This window comes from Cygnus atratus, chromosome 2 (genome assembly GCF_013377495.2).
Source record: "Cygnus atratus isolate AKBS03 ecotype Queensland, Australia chromosome 2, CAtr_DNAZoo_HiC_assembly, whole genome shotgun sequence".
NCBI classification, from domain to species: domain Eukaryota; kingdom Metazoa; phylum Chordata; class Aves; order Anseriformes; family Anatidae; genus Cygnus; species Cygnus atratus.
In genome coordinates, this window is record NC_066363.1 from 64,756,484 (window position 1) to 64,778,496 (window position 22,013).

At 39.9% G+C, this 22,013-nt stretch overlaps 1 protein-coding gene across 8 annotated transcripts in view; it reads right to left on the reverse strand.

Annotated features, from left to right (window-relative positions):
• Window positions 1-22,013, reverse strand: part of PHACTR1 (phosphatase and actin regulator 1) — a 374,079-nt gene that overhangs the window by 121,422 nt on the left and 230,644 nt on the right. For all 8 annotated transcript variants that reach the window (XM_050708558.1, XM_050708552.1, XM_050708555.1 and 5 more), the window contains one exon: window positions 10,637-10,801. In XM_050708558.1, coding sequence (XP_050564515.1) covers window positions 10,637-10,801 — 165 coding nt within the window. The remainder of the gene's footprint in view (window positions 1-10,636; window positions 10,802-22,013) is intronic.

The following is a 22,013-nucleotide window of genomic DNA, read 5'->3' on the forward strand; positions in this document are numbered from 1 at the left end:
GAACTTAAATATATAAAAGGCTGTGAGGGTGTGTTTTGAGCACATGTTCACATACTGGAAACATTATGGCCTGCAGATACAAAGTTTACTACTGTGAAGAGCTGAGCACCTACTGAGCACTACAACCTTCTGTTTGGAACAAAGCCCCTCAGAAGGGAGATTGTGGAGCTGGCAGAAGCCTTTTTAGGCTGTCTGCATGAGCAAAGGCTTTTGGCATTCAGTGAATGCCTGCCAGGCACCCTGCACTCAGTGAAGACGGGAAAAATTCATCAGCTTCAGCAGAAGGGAAAATCATATCCATTGTCAACTATTTTCAGCACAAATCCAAGTCACCTTCAGGCAGCAGCATTTCCAGGCGCTCTTTGGACCTTGCTCAGAGTACTGCTTATCTATGCAATTTCAGCTGTCAGCCCCATGCCGCTGAGGCATTTATGATGAGCACATGGAGACCATGAGCTTTCTCCAAAACTTAGGAAGGTGATGGATTTGTGTTTTTAGGTTCAAGCAGTACCTAACGGCAAATGTAAACTCCTAGTAATTTCTCTTTTATAATAGGCAAATAATGCTGTTGGTTAAGTTGAAAAAGTATGATTCACCACAGCAAAAGGCTGATTTTTACTGCCTGTTTCGATAAACATAATAGTTTGTGTTGCCTGATTAACTGGGAGAGGCTCACAGAGCTCTGAAGATACTAAGGACCAAGAATGTTAACTTACAAATTAAAACCTTTTAAGGACAACCAAGGTCTGTTTGTTCAAAAATCTACATGCACATACTCATTTGCAAAATAAGACACTGAGATACCTCATTTTTAAGCCTGGCAACATATACCCACTACCCTAACAATAGCAAAAGGAATAGCTAGTGATGTTCAGTGTCACTGATCTACTCTACCATTACTTTACGTAAAAGTGTAGAAAGGGGTCAGAAAAGCAGATTGAACTTGCTATAATGAAAGGAACATTTTGTAGGTAATAGACAACTCAGATGCAGTTAACAACAGACAGTACTGTATCTTCAGCCTATACAAATCAATGGAAACCAAAGTAAGTCTTATAAAGTCTCCAGTCTTTATACAGACACTGTAATGTCTGAAAATGTAATTAGTTTCAGTAAAGCAAACTACAAATATTCAAAAAAAACCATTGGGATCTTTGAAATAGTAAGTTGAATTTCCAGTAAGAATTTGAGATTTTTTTTTTCTCTGCTGTAAGACATTCTTTTGCAGTCACATGGGATTTTTAATAATCTTTTGTATTACTGGAATCCAAGACTCTCTCTGAAGAAGTTGACTTAGAGAGCAGCAGTTCTGAAGGAAGTACAACACACTGGTGGATTGACAAAAAAAAATAGAGGAGATCTGGTGAAATTGCAATCAAGTCCCAATGCCTAATAATGTATAGGGACTGGGACAGATTAGCAGCAGAATTTGTAAGAGAGCACAAGTTTTCTCTCTTCACCAAAGGCTCTAATCATCATCTCTGGCTTTATCTGCCAAGCCTCTTGGGTCTGTCCTGGTAGCCAGGTGTAGCTCTTACTGACTGAATAGAGCTTCTATTCAGTTCTATGACATCTCTCATGGTAACTAAGGTAGTTATCTGGTTTACTCTTTCCTGCACTTTAGCTCATGTGGCTACTTACATGGGCACTCATGAAAAACAATCTGATTTAAATAACTCAAGGAGGATCAGCAATGCCACATTAAATACTTGTGTGGACATTTTAATTCAGAACTGAATTGGCCTTAATGAATTAAAATAAAATGAATGAGTTCATGAACTGAGTAAACGTCCACTCAAGAGTTTACAGTGATATAACTAATCCATTTCATATTTATGGTTTAAATAATTCAGAAATATTCTCCCAAGTTACAACGTACAAAGAAGCCCTAGTACAAACAAGACTTAGATAAAGATTTCTTAGAAACAACCATTCTTTGTCAAACTATCTTTGATTCCCAATTCATAATCTGTTTTTTCCTGATAAACCTCTGAAAATAGGGCACTTCAGATTCTCTTTCTAGCAACTGTTTATGATTCCTCTACATAACAGCCCAAGCAGCCCTTGAAAGAGCTCACGGCTAATGGCTTTGTCTGGGTGACTGCCATCCCCATTTCAGATCCCAGTGGATCTGGGATTCTCATCCCCACTGCCAATACCATATTCATCTAGCTGTATGTGCTGTTTTAATGTATTTCACAGACAATGAAAAAAGGGCAGCTGCCCTGATTTAAAAATCCTATCAGATTACAGCCATTGGGCTGCATGTTTGCATTATCATAACAACTAACTTCCCAACAAAAATATGGGTCAGATGTCAATCAGGTCACTGATGCAGTAGGACTTGGTCGATGTACTGTCATGCTGGCTGGCCTTGGGGATTCCTGCTTCATTTCCTCTCCTGTGGGAAACACTGAACAAGAGCAAAGCTGTATTCTAGGAATAAAACTCCCTCAACAGCATATCTGAGCAAAGACATCTAACAAATTTACCATTTGGAAATCACCCAGCAGCAGTATCTGAAATGCATGGTGGGTTTTTCATGCTGCTGTTCTGGGAGTGAGATGGCCATGTTCACCTCCAAGCAAGCACAGATGTTACCAAGCAGATTCCTCCAGCCAGAGTACCTTAACCCTGCAGGGCCATGAATGAGCTCTGCTGAGTCTCAAGACGTGTGCCTGCATGATATAGATTACTGACATTAACAAATTTGTGTGGTAATATCCAATGGCTGTTTCTTTGATGGAATAATAAAAATGACTCCTGGCACGAGTTCCTTAAAAGACACATCCTGAGACCAACCAGCATCCTACCAGAAAGGGAAAGAAAGGACTACTTGGGGTGATGAGGACTATCTGGTGCAGCAATTGACCACTGTTCTTCAGTCTTTGATCACATCGCAGACTGAATGCCTTGTGGCTCTATTTCACTGTAAAATGTTGCCGTTCTCCTACACATTGTTAAAAAGGGCATAAAAAACCTGAAGAACAAAAGCCAGCAGCCTGAGAAACAGTAATTAATTTCCACGCTTCAAATGAAATCTAAAAATAAAGAGAAGCTTCAATGTATTTATTATTAAATGAAAACTTTCTAAAATAGTCATTAAGGACCCAGTTTGATGAAGACTCATGATGAAGATTCATGAGTCACGGCAATAGTGGGTGAAGATATACAACAATTTTTTACACAAGAATAAGCTTCTTCCAAACACGCTTGTTCTCCCTCCCCCAAACCAGATATTCTATTATTGCTGATTTGTCAGTAAAACACTTTTGAAACCATCTCCAGTTCAGGTCATTCTCTAATCCACATAACATGAAGAAGCTTATGCTATTAACAGCATCTCTTCTTCAATCCTCAAAATTTGCAGTAAATTCTCTAATAGATTAATGGTGGTATTATATTATTTTAAAAGGAATGCATTGTTGTAGAGTTATGTCGCAGTATTACAGTTCAGGCAGCCTCATATAATCTTCACAGCAGCTGGAAATGTAATTAGCATAAAAACCAAATAGCCTCATTAAACATCCCTTTCCTGTAAGATAGGACACATTTAAGGGCCTTGTCTCAAACGTTCCATTAAAGCTCTACGCAGAGCTGGTGTGGGGCTCCAACCATCCCAAGAGACATTTTCAGACCACTAAGCAACGTCCACGTCTTAAAACCTGGAAATGTTATGCAGCAGCCCTCGAGAAGACGCATAAATCCTGCTCTGCAGTGGAATAAACACTCCTGGGGGAGTGATTATATTCCCCATTTTTGACAGAAGCTTCCATTTCGCAATTCAAGCTTAAAAATAGACAACTGCTGTAACTGCCTTCTGTGTGCAAATTATAGCCACATCTTCTGAACATAAATGTGCATTTGCATTCTTTTAATGTGTTTAAAATGATGAATCTAAAAACATGGATAATTTATAATTCCAGCAATAAAGAAGCAAGTGTCACTCAGGCTTTCCCTTGCTATGAAGTGCTTATGCTTTGGGCTGTTGATCTAATTGCACGTTTGAAAATGACCATTGGGTTTCAAAATCTCTGTGGATCTTTGGTTCGGCAGCAGTAAGCAGATACACGAGCTAGTTTTTGCTCACTTTACGGAAGGGCAAAAGGTTGAATTTTTAAAAGTTGCCTATAGTTTTGAATGAATTCTGGTGCAACTTCTGGGCAGCTTCTCAAAAAACAGTAAAGAAATGCTAGTGCAGGCAAAGAGAAGCCATGAGCCTTTAGAGAGCCATGAACCTTCTAAAGCCTTTAGACCTAGGATATCTTTTCTTTTTTGCACTTTAAAAGTTAAGAATACATAAAATGTGCAATTTTGGAAAAATGCAAAAATAGAAATTTAAAAGAGGTTTTCATTGTTTATTCAGACCCTGAGGGCACGCAATGTAATATTTCAGCACTTAAAAAACAAATATTTTCCTGTCACAGAATGTCTTACAACACAGTTGTCCTTGTTAGCTAATGACGCAAACAAAAATACTGCTTTCACAGTCTAAAAATAGGGAGAAGGACCTTTGTGGACAGATGTCAAAAGCCCAACAGACACCTGGACAAACTGACTCAAATTTCACATCCATATCAGCTGCCTAAAAGGACAGGCAGAGCGGGGAGGCAAGGGGAGATGAGGTAAGAGCAGAAGGTGAAGGGGTGCAGGGGAGGCAGGTCTTCAGGCCCCCACACTTCTCCCGTGGTTTTCCATGCAAGCCTATCATGTGAATAACATGCCTCACTTGACATTCAGTGTTTTGCATGTGGAAGCAGAAGAAGCAATCATTTTCCAAACAGAAGGGAGCAGGAGTGTTTAAGAGCAGCACTGGCAACAAATTATCATATTTCTACTGCTTGGAATATTCTGGAAAGGAAAGTTCAAAATATTTACCTATTGTGGTTAGAAATCATCAGCTGTAGGAATTAAAATGATACGGGGATCGTTTATGAATAACAGTTCCTCTAATTGTGCAGGTTTATCACATTTTGTTTTCTTCTTGTATTAATTAGAAACATCAAAAGCCCATGCCTCTAAGTGTTACTAAATTTAAACAGTCCCTCTGCTGACTGGGAGACTTAACTTATATAAACACATTGCCATATGAACTTTTCCATAGCGCTTTTATAAAAACCCTTGTTGGAAAAAAACAAAGCACTGAGGCTTAGCAAGAGAAAAAAAAAAGCATTTGAGTATAAAACAAATGGCTGTTTTAATATAGATCTGGGAGTGGGTCAGCTAAAGGTTGCATGAGTGAATTTAGTTTTGGCATGCTTTATTTTCTTTAAGCAGTTTGAGCAAGACTGAAAGTAAGTGGAAGAGTTTGCATGCCCTCCTTAACAAACAAGCTGAAAAAATCCAGATGCTCCATTTTGTGGCACTGTCTACATTACTGGGCTTCAGTCTTTAAATCCAGTGCACAGACCTCAGCTATTCAGCAGAGTAACCGATAGCAAGAGTGTCATCCTCCGTACAGACAAGTATTAACAGAGTTTTAAGGTCCTTGGGCAGCAGGTCAGCCCACCCACTTGCCCTGAAAGTCCCAGTTTCTCAGCCCAACCTTCCCCAGTCCAACTGATCATTTCTGGCTCATGCTGATTTTCCTCTTGACTCTCCTGATATCCTGTTCTACTTTGTTTAGTCCCAGCCTTTATTCCTATAAACTCCCCAGTCCTACACCTTGAGACAGGTGAACACCAATCTCTACAATCTTACACTAAACAAACAAGGCTTTAAATGGAGCAGGAGCCAGACTTCCCCCTTCAGGAGGCCACCCCAAGCCCAAGGCTGGGAAGCCACTATCACATCTGTCTTTGGCCACAGAGTAGGGCACGGCTCGCTAGCTCACCCACAGGCTTTGGGGATGGGAGCTGCTGCACTTGAGGACTGATCCTCACTGCCCTGTGGAAGAAGTTTTAATTATTTCTACGAGAAGGATCTGGGACACAAGTAAAGGAGGTTTTGAAGTACCTAGAGGGAGTAGAATAGCTGCGTTTAACAGATTTCCTTTTCTCACTTTAGTATTACTGATTATTTGAGACAACCCTCCACTTAGCAAAAAAAGCTGCTGTCGAGCTTTGTTCAGACACTAGACTTTCTCTGCTGTCTATTCAGGATGTGTCTGTGTACCTAACCCAAATGTTGTGAATCCCTCGTCTCTTCTACTTACTACTGAGCTTTCTCCAGACCTCTTAATTTCTCATCATCTCCTGCTTCGCATTTCTCAGCCCAACCAGTTTCCTTCAGGTACAAATTACAAGCTGCTTCCTCCCTCTGCCTGAGCACTGCAACTCAGAGCAACTCAGAGAGCATGGATGGGGGAAGAGGAAGGCACCAGTTCTTTAAAATAAAGGTCATCGGACATCTGAAATGGGAAAACAAGGCATTTTTCCTTATCCTGACTTCTGCAAGTAGCTGGAATATTTTTTTTTTCTGGAAGGTTGCAAGCAGTTGGTTCTTGATGAATACAAGGATAAAAAATCTTCAATAACATTTCAAATAATCCCAGAACCTATCTTCCCTCTAGCTTCTTTATTTCAGAAGACAATGTACACTTCCTCCTCTCAAACAGCCAAGAAATGACATTTCACTAGCACATGTAAAGCAGTGCCATAAAACACCAGCACACTCAAAAACTGTTTTCAAATTCATATCAAGGCAAGAAAAACAAGGTCAAGGTATTAAAAACGATGACAAAGGTCTAGTTGAGGAGACAGTCAGCTTTCCTTACTGCTATATGCCTTGCTGATGCTCAGAAAGCCTGATGTGGCTTTAAAAACATTGTGCAGCCTGCTGGAGCCATCCCAGCTGCATCCAGCTAAGTGCTCAGGCAAAGAAAATTCACTGTTTTTTCCTGGCTTCTGTCGTAAGTAAGACTGCTCCACAGCTATTAAAAGAAACAGCCTCCTCAAGTGATATAATACTGTCAGCTTGACTGTGCTCCCAAAACCTTATCATATTTGCTCATTGATATGTGGGACCCTCAGACCCGCCATGGTAATAAAGGTTTCCACACTTTCTGTGCAAGATAAAATTTTAGAGGGGAACAATCACCTCCCTTGACCTGCTGGCCACTCCTCTGTTGATTCAGCCCAGGATGCAGTTGGCCTTCTGGGCTGCAAGCATGCACTGCTGGCTCATGTTGAGCTTCTTGTCCACCAGAACCCCCAAGTCCTTCTCTGCAGGACTGCTCTCACTGAGTTCTTCTCCTGTCTGTGCTCCTGTCTGGGATTGCCCTGATCCAGATGCAGCAACTTGCACTTGGCCTTGTTGAACCTCATTAGGTTCACAAGGGCCTAATTCTCAACCTTGTCCAGGTACCTTTGGATGGCATCCCTTCCTTCTACAAAGAAGTTGCTTAAATCAAGCCCCAGATCTGGTCTCACCTGATGTTTACCATCTCCAACAACAGACTCTCACAGAGTGTGATCTTAGCCTGCTCTTGTCACTCTGCAAAAAGCCTAACGGCGATGCTCACAGACTGACCAACTGTAAGGTAAATGGCATTAATGTCTGTGTCAGAAACCATGACTTGCAGCTTCACGACTAAGTCAGCACCAAGGCAATATCAGATTATAAACCTTTCTGCATAGTTACTACAAGGATATCAAAACCAACACATGGTGGTAGCAGATAAAGCTGTGTATGATGTGTAAAAGTGTATGAAGCACCCTTTAATCTTCTGCTTGTCAGTGACAATGCACTAATGAAGATGGATGACTCAATATGTTCAACCATCACAATCTGAGCAATGATATGCTGCAGGGAACCATATATAATAAGCATAATGTTAAGGTCCTCTATCAGCCAAACTACAGGTTTTCTACCTCATCTTATGCAATTATCAGGTGTCAGAAAACTTTTCTTATTACCCAAAAGGTTTTTTTGCTCATTGAATACAGGACTGTATTTTAAAGCATTCAGCTCTGAATAAATATTCCTTAGCACAAGGCTTTTAGTCTGATCAAGATATGGATGTAAGACATTAGCACTTGGAAATCTCAAGAAAAGGCAACCTTTCAACTTTAAATATCAGCCTGACTCTCTCTTGCTTCTAGTCCTCTCCCAGAAAAAAAATAAGTAAAAAAAAATCCCATTAATTTCAAAGGAACTTTCAACAGATAAGGTCATGTGTTTTGACCCTTACTACTTTCAACATTTAAAATAATTGAATCTATTGTTGCAGCAAATAGGAGGCTAATAAAATACTTGTATTAGTATTTATTTTTAATAATTACTGATGTTCTATACAGGTAGGAAAGCTTGGATGCATTCCTGCACAACACTTACTCAGATTTTTTTTTTTTCCCAAGCATCATAGTTACCAGTGCACTAGAAGAAAATAAGCCTGTATTAGAAGTTTCACGCTGGCTCTAATTATGCCACCTCATAAGCTTGTCCTTTGTAAAATTTATTGTAAAAAATAATTATATTTTCTCAGTGAGATCAGAGGTATTAGATTGGAGCTCATGGAAAAATGTGTTGAAAAATGCTAGTTTTGTGGGTGAAAAATCTTTTGTATTACACATATTAGGTTCAACCAATGCTGCTGAATTGACAGAGAGCGGTCTTACAGGATCCTGCTGGATTTCTGTTCCCCAGGGTTGCAGATGATGGAAACTGTGGGGTCCCCAGCTCTGGTATGGTCCAGAAGTACATATCTCCCTGTGCCTCCTGCGGGGTGCTCAGCAAATTTGACATCTGTGTAAATTTTGCTGCAGTTATTAGTAGGGGAGCTGACAAGAACAGCAATTTTGCAAAGCAGCTGCAGGATACTGTTGGCTTACTAGAAATTGATTTATTTACTTTTAGTAAAAAAAAAAGGAGAGGAGAGGAGAGGAAGGGGAAGGAAAAAAAAAAAGGTTTTGGATTCATCTAAGATCGAACTCTGTACCTCAATCAACAAACTGGATACCCTGCTTTTAATTTAGTTCTTCAGACACTGAAATCCCTCTTATCAGGAGGAGATATGCTGGCTTGTCTGGTAAAGCTTCCTTCTGCTCCAAGAAAAGGAAATACATGTTTTTACTCTGGTTTTAATCACTTTATACTTCCCAAATGTTTTGGTAACTGGGGAAAATCTACATAACAGCTATTGCAGTGCCCAGAGCAGAACAAGCAGGCATGTTCAAGCCAGATTCAAACTAATTGGTCTAACCACAGCAGTATATAGCTCAACCCCAGCTCCTGGAACTAGATAAACCATACAAACAAATACTAGGGAGGCTTTTGCAGCCCATGGTATGTCCTGTACTGCTATAATTATGCTACTAGCTGTAACCAACCAGCCCAGAATGCTGCAAAACGAGCTTCAAACTGGTTGTGACAAAAGCATCCACATATCCAATGCTCCTATGAGCAATATGGTTTTCATGGAAATCCTGCTATGCCACACTACGGTTATGACTGATACAGAATATGAAAGACAAGCCACTTGTTTTGTGTATCATTTTAGTGACAATAACTTCACAGATGTCAAGTCAAAAATACGATCACCACTCAGAGTAATATAGCCATCTATTCCAGTCCATTATTTTTTGCCTGATAAATCAGGGAGCAGTTTAAACACCATACATAAAGAGCACCTTTAGGTCTGAATGAACTGCATACTCTTATTCCGCATTTAACTTCGCACATGAATTTGCACTTAACTACATGAGACTTCTTGTGTGATTAAGGGCCATTTTCATAAGTACAGGCTTAAGGGTGTCAAAAACTACACTCTAGTCCTGCCAGAAAGCTTCTACTGTACATAAACAGGTCAGAGAGCAACTGAGTTGTAACCCAAGACTCTTCTGTCACTGCTTTGTTTCTAGCTCCAGTAAGAACAATAAGAAATCAAAGAAAATTCATCTTTTCTCACGGACAATCCAGACTTGAGACTTGCAGAAGCACATATACTAATTATTAGGCATCATGGAAGAGCAAAGAAAAGAACCCTTCTAAAAAAGTAACGGAACTTGAAACCAAACACACCAGGTACAAAATTCCAACACATGAATCAGCGCCTGGATTTGGGATTCTTGCTCAGACCAATTTGCAATATAAAAATACGTATTTGCAGTTTTCTATATATATAAAAATATATTTTAAAAGTCTTAAACCAGGAGCATTAAATACAATGGCGGGAGAAGGGGTGCAGCAGGAGGACTGATTTGTTTTTCTCAGGAAACAAGTGACACATCTTTCTAGCCCAAGGGAAAAAATAATTTATGGTTATGCAAGTTACTCAACAGAATGTCAGCTCCTTTGCCATCTATTTTTCTTGTTCCCTTGTTAGTACTTACAGAGTTTGAGTGTAGCTGTATCCTCCACTTGGCTTGTCTTTTCACGCTACCACTTCTTTTACCCACAATTTGCTAAATCAATGTATGAGATTTCTTCTGGGTTACGCTCTAGCTATAATAGCAAAACCTGAAAATACAGCTTTGGCGAGCTACTGCTTTAATTGTAATGCATGCGAGGTAACATTTTTTTTTTTTTTTAAAGACAGAGCTGGTAACCAAGTTAAAAATTGCTTAAAATCTGAGAAATCTCTCCCAGTCAAGCTACAAACTTCAAAACATGTATAAATTGGGGCTGCATTAACAGTTTTCAACCTTGTTGAACAAACAGTCCAAGATAAACAGACCAACCTGACTGAGAGTATTACCTGCAGAAGTGTGCTTAAATTTTTCGCTCTTCTTCTTCCTCCATTTCCATGGCTTAAAAAGCCTTCCAAGAGTGGCAAATTTGCTTCTTCTTCTGATCGGAGGCGTGTGAGTCCCAGGTACTAGAGAATCTGAACGCATTGCAGCCAGTCTTTCCACTTCCTCAGCTGTAGTTTCCACAAGAAAAAAAAAAAGATAAAAGAAAAAAGAAAAAAAAAAGAGGTGAAATATGTGTTTTAACAAATTATCAGAGAACCACACAGAGATGGTTAAATTTTTACATGGTTACAGAGAACAGTAAAAAAGGGGAAAAAATGTAGTCTTTATTATTTTAACTTTTTTTTTTCCCTTTCAGTGGAATCCATGCTGCGCTGTAAAAATCAGTACTAATATTCAGATTCAGTCTTCAGCAAATCATTCTGCATTGCTCTAGACAGCTGTCAGTCCATCCCCAGCCATTCACATGGAAGTGTGTGATAGAGACTTGGAAAGAGCTCCAAAGAAATTACGAAATACTGCTTAAGCGAAATATTTCAAGCTTGTCTTGCAATGGAAAGAGAAATTTGCATTAACTTATATTTATCAGTGGCAAGGACTGAATACCCTCTGGTAACATCACTGCGTTCACTAAATCTGCCTGAGTTCCAAAAGGGGCTGCATCAAGTATTTTCTAGTGACAGAAAGTATGTTAAAAATTCAGAAAGTTCCTCCTAGCCCCACTTCTCTGCCCACCCATTTTCACCCTTTTAAAAGTCTTTAAACCTAGGGACGTGGAGAATTTTAATACAGTCCACAGTTACGGCTGAATTCCCTAGAGAGAGCGTTACAGGCTTTCACTGAACTTCTGTTGTTAATAACAAAAATTAATAAATTTCTGCAATCATTACATTGTAATACATCATTGTAGTCTCAATACTTAAATAAACAAGCAAACCAACAAACAAATTAGAAGAATTTAAGTTACTCTTCCTCCTCCTGACAACAAGAGAAGTCTGCGGGTAGGTAGTCACAGAATCACAGAATGTGAGGGATTGGAAGGGACCTTGAGAGATCATCTAGTCCTGTCCCCCTGCCGGAACAGGAACACCTAGATCACGTCACACAGGAATGCGTCCAGATGGGTTTTGAATGTCTCCAGGGAAGGAGACTTCACAGCCCCCTGGGCAGCCTTTTCCACTTGCCACAATTACATTGCATGGCCTCCCCCTCAGGTTTCCAGAGAAAATGTATGCTAACTTGTTTGGGAATTAACATCCCTGTGATTAGAGAGAGGCACAGACAGAGGTAAGCTGGGACCACAAAGGAAAACACCAACAGTAGAAAGGTACCAGCAGCATGGAGAGAGTGTCAAAGGGTCCCTCCATGCCACAGCTGCCAGGGCTGCAAGAAGCTCTTCCAGCCCTGGGCTGAAACATGCAGCCTCTGACCCTAAGAAGAGCATCTGCGTAATTCAGTCATCTTGAAGGAGACTTTAAAAATTAAATATATATACATATATATATATATATTTTTTCCCATCTACACAAAGGCATGAGAAAAGACCTGGGAAACTACAGACCTGTTAGTCCCTAACCTCAGTCCCTGGAAAAGTTATGGAGAAGATTGTCATGAGGGTTATTGAAAGTCAGTTAAAGGATAAAGCTATTATCAGGCACAGTCAACATGGGCTCATCAAGGGAAAGTCTGGCCTTCATAATTTGAGCTCCTTCTAGGATAAGGTCACCTGCTTAGTGGATGAAAAGGTAGTGGTGGACGTAATCTTTCTGGATTTTAGCAAGGCCTTTAATACTGCCCCTCATGGCATCCTTCTGGACGTATTGTCCAACTGTAAGACAAACAGGTTCATGCTGTGCTGGGTGATGATGGCTAAAAGGTAGAGCTCAGAGGGTCATCGTGAATGAGGCTACATTTGGCTGGTGGATGGTCACCTCCAGTGTCTCCCAGGGCTCAATTCTACAGCCAGTCCTCTTTAACATTTTTATTGATCTGGGTGCGGGAGTGGAATGCAACCTCAACAAGTCCACTGATGACACTAAACCGGGGGTGCTGTTGGCTGACTGGAGGGATGAGAGGCCTTGCAGAGGGATCTAGATAGATTAGAGCACTGGGAAATCATCATCAGCATGAAGTTCAATAAACGAAAATGCTAGGTGTTGCACCTGGGATGAAGAGGCTGAGGACACTTGGGTTGTCCAGTCTAGAGAAAAGGAGACTGAGAGGCCACCTCATGGCTCTCAGCAACTCCCTGAGGAGAGGAATTTGTAGGGAGCTGCTGGTATCTGCTCCCTGGGTACTGACGACAGGATATGCAGGAAGAGCACAAAGGGGCTGTTTGTTAGAAAAAGACTCTTTATTGTATGGGTGGTCAAACACTGGAACATGTTCCTGGATTGGTGGTTGATGCTCCATGACCGTCAGTGTTCAAGAGGCCTTTGAACAATGCCCTCATTGACATGCTTTAACTTTTGGTTAGCCCTGAAGTGGTCAGGGACTTGGACTAGATGGTTTTTGAAGGTCCCTTCCAACTGAACTGTTCCGTTTTATTCTGTCATTTCCCAGGCTTGCGTTGTAATGCAACACTGCCAGAAAAACTGACCTGAGTGGTTTGCACAAAGGCAATCTGGATTCATAAAGATGGGACACAAATCTTCACTGCTCTCATTCTGAAGACAGCAACCTAGTGTTTTTATTACACCTGTAGTGTTTAAGGATTAACCTCAGTCATGAGCACAGGTTTGGGAATCTCAACAAGAGCAGAGCTGTGAAGGGATGAACACCCCTACTCCACACAGACTGAACCACCAGAGATTTTAGCTGGAAAATCCTTGAGCATCTCAATGGAAATTTTTCAGAGGCTTTAAGTTTGCCAAATTTAGGTTGGTTTTCATGGGAACAACTACAGATATATCTCTAGCACATAGGAAATCCTATTACCAGAGCACTAAACTAAAATATTATTTGAGCCTCTCATTTTTTTTGCAAGAAGTTGCTTATTTTGTTCTTCTTGTCGTGTTTTTAACGTTGGCAACACATTCCTTTTTCCTGTAAAATATCACTGCCAGATACAGCTGCCTATAAGTTTCTGGTGAAAAGCTGTTAGCCAATGAGATACAGAGTCTCAAACTGTTTCACTGGAACTGGTTAAAAAAACAACCATCCTCTGGGGCAATGGAGAGAAAGAAACATTTCTGAGAACATTTTCTTTCAATTAAAAGCAGAGGAAAAAAAAAGGTAGCCTGGTCACAGCATTTCATTTTGTTCCAGCTCTTCACATTGTGTCTGACTGCCCAGAGAAACACCTGCTTATATGGAGAATCCATTACAAGGTGCTGTCCTATAAAGGGCTGGGACATGCTGCATCAAAGCTGAAATTGCCTTGTTACGCTGAACGTGCCATGAGGATAAAAAGAAGAAATCAGATATTTCCTCGTGCTTTCTGATTTCACTGGAACATGCAGCAGGGCTTTGAAGACCTGCACAGGATATATATAAATCACCTTACTCTATATGCAGATCCAAAGAGACCATGCCTTTTCCTACCTCCTCTGTCTTTAAGATGCCTCTAGTTAAAGCACACAAGACCATGCTGTGAGCCACTGCTGTGACTTGTTTGAGATGCTGCTAGAAGCAGTGGGCTGGTACTGTCTTTGCTGCCTTACTCGGGGGATAGAGGGTGTAGCAGTGGTCCGTTGAACAAACTGGGAATGACACACTACTGCTGATGAATTAGGCTTTCTGCTACATAAAACCACAGTTGAAATATAATGAAATTCCTCTTGCTGCTCGCCCTTTTTCCCGTGCCCCTCACTGAGACACCATTTCTGCTACCAAGGTTCCCTACAGTTACTAAACCTCAGAGTTGCACAATTCTTTGAGAGCTGATCCTAATTGCTACTGCTGAGGCCATTCCCAGGTGAAATGACATCCTTTAAAAGTCTTCTTTCGTAAAGCACATCCTCTACGTTACACGCCAGTTGTGCTCTCACTGCCCCCAGGAAGCTTCTCCCATTGAGGGTAAACTAGCGTGGATTCACCATCAGGCAACACTAACACTAGAGTCAAAAGGAATTTTCCCAAAGTGGAGTTCATTAAAAGCCAAACACAGTGTTAAAACCATTTCCATATTCTGACTGCTCTTCCTTGCATTTTGGTATCTTGTCTCACATTGAGCTGTTCCAGGAGCTCTGCTGGGCTCTCCATCAGCCATGAAGAGATGATATGGCCCTTCTCCTTCATCCTCTCCAAACACACATGGCTCTGAGCTAATACAAATAACAGTTTTTTTTTTTTCCCCCTTTCACTCCGATTTTTCAGAAGGACTACTTTTTTTTTTTTTTTTTTTTAACCCATGAAAAATACCCTCAAGAGCTCTGCTAATTCAAAGCATAATAATCACTGGCTAGGAATGAACCACATTAGCATAAAGCCATGACAGTTTTAATACAGTGAGAATAAAAACAGACCACGATGAGAAAAGTAAAAGCCAGATTTGTGCACTCTTGCTTTCTGCTGCATCTTTCCCTTATTTTTTCCCTTTATTTTTTCCCTTATTTTTTCCCATTTTTTTCTGCCTTTTTGGCTCCTAATGACTATTGACTAGCTGTGGGCTGCGACACCCACTGCTGACAGCAGGCTCTGTAGGCTGGTTTCACACCCTTGCTGTTCCCAAAAAAGATGGTACTTGCACGAACATAAACCAACCTAGGCCTGAACTTTTTTTTTGCCATCAGTAAGAAAAGCAGTCCCAGCCTGATCAGCTTGCTGACCTGGGAACGGGAACTGGTGTGTCCATTGGTGCCTGCAGTCACACTGCTGAGGTCTCATCTTTAGGCTGGTGCCATAAATGTGACATTTATGGGTTAATGTTGATGCTGATTCTCTGTGCTTTTAGGAGCTGCTTCTGCATGATCTGAGAGATCTTGCAGAGAAATGGAAGGACACTGGGACCTGAACTGATGGCAAAAGGGCAATGCGCTCCCCTCTCACTTTCTTCTGTCCCAGCTGTCAACATGGAATGGCAACAGGGAAGCTAAATGTAAGAGCTTTTTACAGGCTCTTTGGTTGTGAAACAGCTCTCTAGATTTTACTATAAACCCCAAGACATTTGAAGTATATACAGATTGGATGGCTTAAGCAAGACTTGTGATTTTAATTTAAAAAAGCACCACAAACCAAAACTATTTTGCACCCAAGTGATTTAAAATATTTTTTCAAACATGATTAAAATATACTAAAAAGACTTAAAAAAAAAAAAAAAAAAAAAACATGAAGAGGTCTGAAAGCTAACTTCTTCCCTTTCCCCCCTTTTTTTTTTTCTTTTAATTTTATTTTGCAGTTAATGCTGGGTTTGATTTTTTTGTTTGTTTTTGTTTTGTTTTTGTTTGTTAAAGTCACTTCAAGTTTTGTGGGTTGTGATATAGTGCACAAATGTCAGACATGGTCAAAATCAACAAGTCAAGGAAGAGCAATGTGAAAAGCAATTCTTCAAAAGAACCGATGTAACAGCCCAGGAAAAAGAGGCCTGAGGAGCTTGGACATGTTCTGTATGCTCTTATGAGTTTCCCACACCTTTTAGTGGAACTTTGATTTCTAGAAGGTCCTGTAAGAAACAATATGGGCATCACCTACTTTTTGGCTTTGAGAAGTGTAGAAGGCAGATCAAAGGCCCTCTCAAAGAAAACATATTGCAGTAGATTTTCTTGGAGAGCAACGATCAGTTTTGTCATTCCCACATGTGTTTGGGAATCACAGCCTCTATTAATGCCACCGATATCTAACATGGCTCAGGCTTCATTTCACAAACAAACAAACAAAAAAAATCACTATTTCTACATTCAGGTACACAGCGACTTCACAGCTGAAGGCTGAAGCCCACCCATTTCATCCATGACCTTTAATACTACCTTCCTCACTGGTAGTCACACTTGGTTTTCTCTCAGACCATTTTGAAGACTCTTTCTTCATATTCAGACACATGATTAACAGCTTAACAAACTGTTTACTTCACAAAGTTATCTTTTAAGCCTTCTTAGGAAACACCAATGTATAAATTGTGCTTTCTATTGTATTTTTGCAAATCTGTAGTAACAGGCAGGAAATGATCTTGGCCCTAAAGTTGCAATGGGCTGAACATGCCATTTTATTTACAGACAATACTAGTATATAAAACAACAAACAACAAAACAAAAAAAACCAAAACAATATAATACTCCTTATTCCCAATCAACTTCCAACTAGACCTTATTCTGCAGATTAATTCCCAACCAATTCCTGTTATGACATTTACTTTGAACTCTGCATCCCGAAAATCTCCCTCTTTAGATTGTACAGACCTTACTGTAAAAGCTCTGTACAATGGACTATGTGGAAAGGCCATGTGTCTTTTTGAAATGACAGGAAACCTGAACGACTACTCTAATTGCAAAGTACTTATATCTTCTCTTTACCTGAATGGGAACACTTTCAATTTTTAAAAAAAATTGTTTTTCTTTCAGGAAAATGGTTCATTTTCTGCTCTTCTATTATCATCTGTACTGTTACTTCCCTTTAATTTCCCTTTGCACCTGGAATTAATTTTCAGCAGCCCTCCCGTTACTATGTGAAGCACCCATTTAAACTTTCCCTAACTTTTCAAAGGTCTGTTTTTCCAATGAAAGACTAGGCATGGCATGCAGCCGTCTAAATTCAGTCTTCCCAGACGGGGATGATTAGCTCTTCAGTTGACAACAGCTCCCACTGGAAATATGCATTTGCAATGCCACTGACTTGGTTGGCACAGTGGGTTTATGAGCCATGAAGAGACTGTCAGTAGCTTTTCCTTGCATGCTAAGTAGCACTCCCCATTTCTAAAGCCCTGCCAATTACTACTGCTCCCCAGGTGTGTATCACTCTACGTTGGATGGGTAAACTGAATCATCTCTTACCACTTAGGTTTGCCCATTTCAACACAGGTATTAGACCATGGTACGGCTCTGCTCTCTGCTTTGATCCCTCTGTCTCAGCGCATATATTTCTCTTGGTGGAACTGAAGCGCAATGAATAGCTTCAGAAGTCCAATCCCTTTAGGACCCTGCTTTTGCCTTCCTCACACTTTGATGTAAAAATCTTAATTTTTCATGCTGATTGCAATCTGAAAGCCTTTTTTTTTTCAGCCTCTGCAAACTATACTGTACTGCATGCATCACTATAAACAGATCTTTAATCATACAAAATCTCTCAGAACACCAAGCATTTTCTATATTTTAACATTGTGCACAAGACTTCTACTTGCAACAACAGCGTTTTATCAGGTTATGTCGTTAATAACTACATAATTGCTTCCTATAAACCCTGTAATTATAGAAAATAAGGATTGCTGGATTTCACTTATATCAGCTGTTTTGTTTTTGCCGTATTGCTCTCATTACTCACTGCTTTCTCCATCCCTTAAGTGTTTATTACATGTAGATTTGGGGCTATGTTCAATAAACAGTGGTGCAGCTTCTAACTCTTGGGTGCCTGGACACAGAAACAGAATCCACAAACCTGTTTTGGACACCACACATAGGTGGAGACTCAGCTGCTCCAAAAAGGGAGGCATCATCCTCGTATTGTGATCACACCTCCATATTAAAAACTTCACTACTGAACAGATCTGGCCCCCCCCTTTTTTTTTTTTTAAGTAACTATTATGGAAACAGGTTCTTGGAAAGCCCCAGACCATTGCGTGCAGCTTGGAATGGAGCAGCCTCTAAGCGCAAACATGTCAGGAGCTGGATGAATGGGCACTCAATCCATGCAACTTCTGAGACTGAAAAGAAACTGCTGAGAAGATGGAATTATCTGCCTACTTAGCTGTGTCCTCTAGCACATAGCATTTAAAAAATACAACTTTTTAAAGCTTCTTAGAAAGTACTTTGCAGAGTCTACAAGAAGGAGATGGAATCTCTCAACTCCAAAAAATTCAGAGGAGAATTCTGAGAATGAGTCATACAGGACCTATTTATAATTCAACGCTCTAACACTGAAAAAAAAAAGTTATAAGGCAGAACTGCTGCAGTGGTGTTGGTGAACGTTACCTTACAAGTGGTCACCTCCCAATGGCAACACCAATAACTGATCCAACACATGCGGATAGGACTACACACCACAGCTCAGGGCTCCTGACTGTATCTGTACAGATGCTCAGGTTGTTAAGCAACAGAGGCAGTCCTAACCATCTTTGAGTCATCCCCTAACTCCTCAAGTCTACAGATAAGTATCATTAATCATATCTTAAGTTCTTTTTGAAAGCCAGGACTATGGAAGCCAGAGAAGCTGCCCTCCTCCAGGTGAGTCTTCAATCCACTCAACAACAAAATGTGCTGAAGCCCATATACCTTCAACTCCTAAATTTATCACAATGAAGAACTAGTTCACAACATTTTTTCTTTACTTTTGTTTCAATGAAGGCCTTGCAACTCGTTAAAGTGTCTTCTTGGAGAAGCTGGTAATGATTACATTTTCGTAGTGGGGTTTCTCTCTTATACAGTACTGAACTGCAAATTCTACTCAGCTGCAAAATATAAAAGTAATCCAAGAAAAGGATGTGGTCAATGGAAGCGTACAGATTTGTGGCTCACATTTTGCTAGCTGCCATTTGGACTGAGACAGAACAGTACCTTGTTCTACAGGCCCCTCAATGGAAGCCAGTGGGAAGTTCTCCCTGAGTAAGTGTTCAGCCCTTCCACAGACTGCTAATGCTAAAGGCTGTCTATTTTAAAAAAGCCCATAAAAAACAACAACTACAACAAAAAAACCTAACAATCAAACAAAACAACAACAAAACATATTTTAAATGCTTCTAATTTCTTAGGGGACTTTTTTATAAACTCATCAATTCTGAACTTTATCTTCTGAAGTTTTTGTAAGTAGGAATATCCAGTATTTTTACTTTATCTTACTAGAAATGTGCTCCTTAGAAGGCATATCTTTAAACTATTCAGAAACCTGAGAGGGACATGCCATCTTATTAAAAGTAATCTCATCCAGGAAACAGCTTTAGAAACATTAAACCTTCTAAAGATAATAGTACCATCTTACCACTATTACCATAAAGAAAAAAAATGAAGCTTTTAATTACTTTAATTGGTCAGGAGAGAAGGAATTAGGTACCTAGTTTAAAGAGCTAGAAATTAAAAAAAAAAAAACCCTTGTAAACTCTATACTACTTCTCTTGGGAAAATGGAACATCTATTTTTGTTCTTTAAAGAAGTTGATTGGAAGTCAGCCAAGAGGAGAAGAGTAATTATACCAAATGGCACATTTATAATGAGCATAAATCTGAGTTTAAAAAAAAGAAAAATCAGTAACAGCCTAGAAAGAAGTAGTGACTGGACTCTCTAAAGAGACAGCCTGTATCCGTGTTCAGGAATTAAAAGTAAGAACTAATACTTCTCCTCTGAGTACCTAAAAGTAGCTACATATGGTCTTCTCTGATTGTCATTACAGTGGGAATTCTTTTATCAATTCAAGTGATGGTTAGTTCAGACCCCTGGCTGAGGTGAAATTTCTGTTTAGGCCCTCATGGTAGAGGCTTGAGTTTCAGAGCTGAATACTCCAGAGGAGAAAAAATGCCCACAGCTCCTTTAAAGTCATGAATAAAGCATGCTGGGTTGCTAGCTAAAATACACAGAGTATTTCTGTGTGGTTCTCATAGCTATGATTTCACTTTTTCTGCCCTCCTTTTTTAACATTAAATGTCTTAGAGCTCTGCAGGATATTGCTTTTGCCCTGCAGACTCAGAGGAAAGCCTCTGGGTTTAATTTATTCTGCCTGCAGTGGTCCATATACAAGTATATATTTACCCTGTCTTTAAAAATGATGGAGCTGATCAGGTAATCAAATTGCTATATCCACCTAAGAAACATGACAGTCGAGGAAAGGATCTATGCACGTAACTTCAAGTTCATGAATAATTCCAAGTCCAGCAACCAGAAATAGCTCAGAAAAACGAGAAAGAGTTTAAATCAAAGCTAAGGTGAAAAATACTATGGAGAGCCAAGAAAACATCATCACTGAAAAACATACTGAAATAGTTCCATCAGTTTTATGCACTGAAATAGTGTTAGCAGAGAGGAACACATGAAATCATGACTTCACTAGAATGAAATGCAAAGGCCACAAGGAGCAGGATTACCTTACCAAATCTGTCTAGTGACTGAATGACCATCCTGGGAACTGGGGACAAAAGTCCTCAGATCTATGAACATTTTGCAAATGAAGCAAAAATATGGCCCTCTGCTCGAGATGAGCACATTAATGAGATGAGCTGGAGGAGTGAAAAAAGATGAACTAAATTATTTATTGACCCTCTCAGGTAGGGTTACGACATGCTGGTTGCATGCTAAAACCTGCCTCCTTACTGATATCAGAGTACTATATTGGCCGAAGTTGTAAAAGGGACCTTTCCAGCATGCTATATTTCACCTACAGAAAAAAACAAATTGGTGGAGAAGGCATTACAGTATGGTTGTAATGAGTGCTTTCCTTTGTATTGATAGGACTGTCCCCTCTCTGTGGTGTTTGAGAGAGAAACCAGCAGCTTGTTGCAAGCCACGAATGCAAGCGGAGCACCCCAGCAGCACGTTGGGGTGTGCGTATGAAGAGCCACTTGACCATGAAATTGGAAGCTAAGTTCATTTTGTAATGTTGCAAATGAAACTGTGACAGGCATGAGAATTCATTTTAATACAGAAATAGGATAAAACCCAACCAAAACCCGACATTCCTTACAATAAAATAGTGTTATCTTTTTTTCACCTCTTCACTGCTGGCACTGTACAAAGCAACAAAACTATGAAATCTGACTTCCCTAAATGTTGCAGGTTCCTCTCAAAGTTATCAAGATTCTGACACCAAGCAAATATTTAACAAAAAAAATAACCTTTTCAGAGCATTTCTGGCAATTTAAATTGTCTCTGTCCATATAACTGTATGGAGAACAGTGTTCTCAATTTTAAATACAAATCTATTTTGGACAAAGGATCTGTATAACTTTCAACAAGTATCACAGATTCCTTTCTATCAAGTCAAATGTCAAGTCATGGAGAAAGCTCACCAAATGTGCACATACACTACTCCACCTAAACTAGAGTCTTTGCCACGCATACCTGATTTTCGAAAACCTATTTACTTAAAGAGCATTTTTCACAAGTAAGCGACTGGCCTGAGCCATGGCATCTAGATGAGTATCTCAAGCTTTTTGCTCAGAATGACAATTTTTCCAAGCATTTTGTACAAGGGAGGAAACAAGCTAATAAAACAGATATGCTTATGGGTACCTACAGATAAACATATGCAAATGGAGACTGGTATACAACAAATGCAATAATATTACAAAAATCTGAAATAGATTAACAG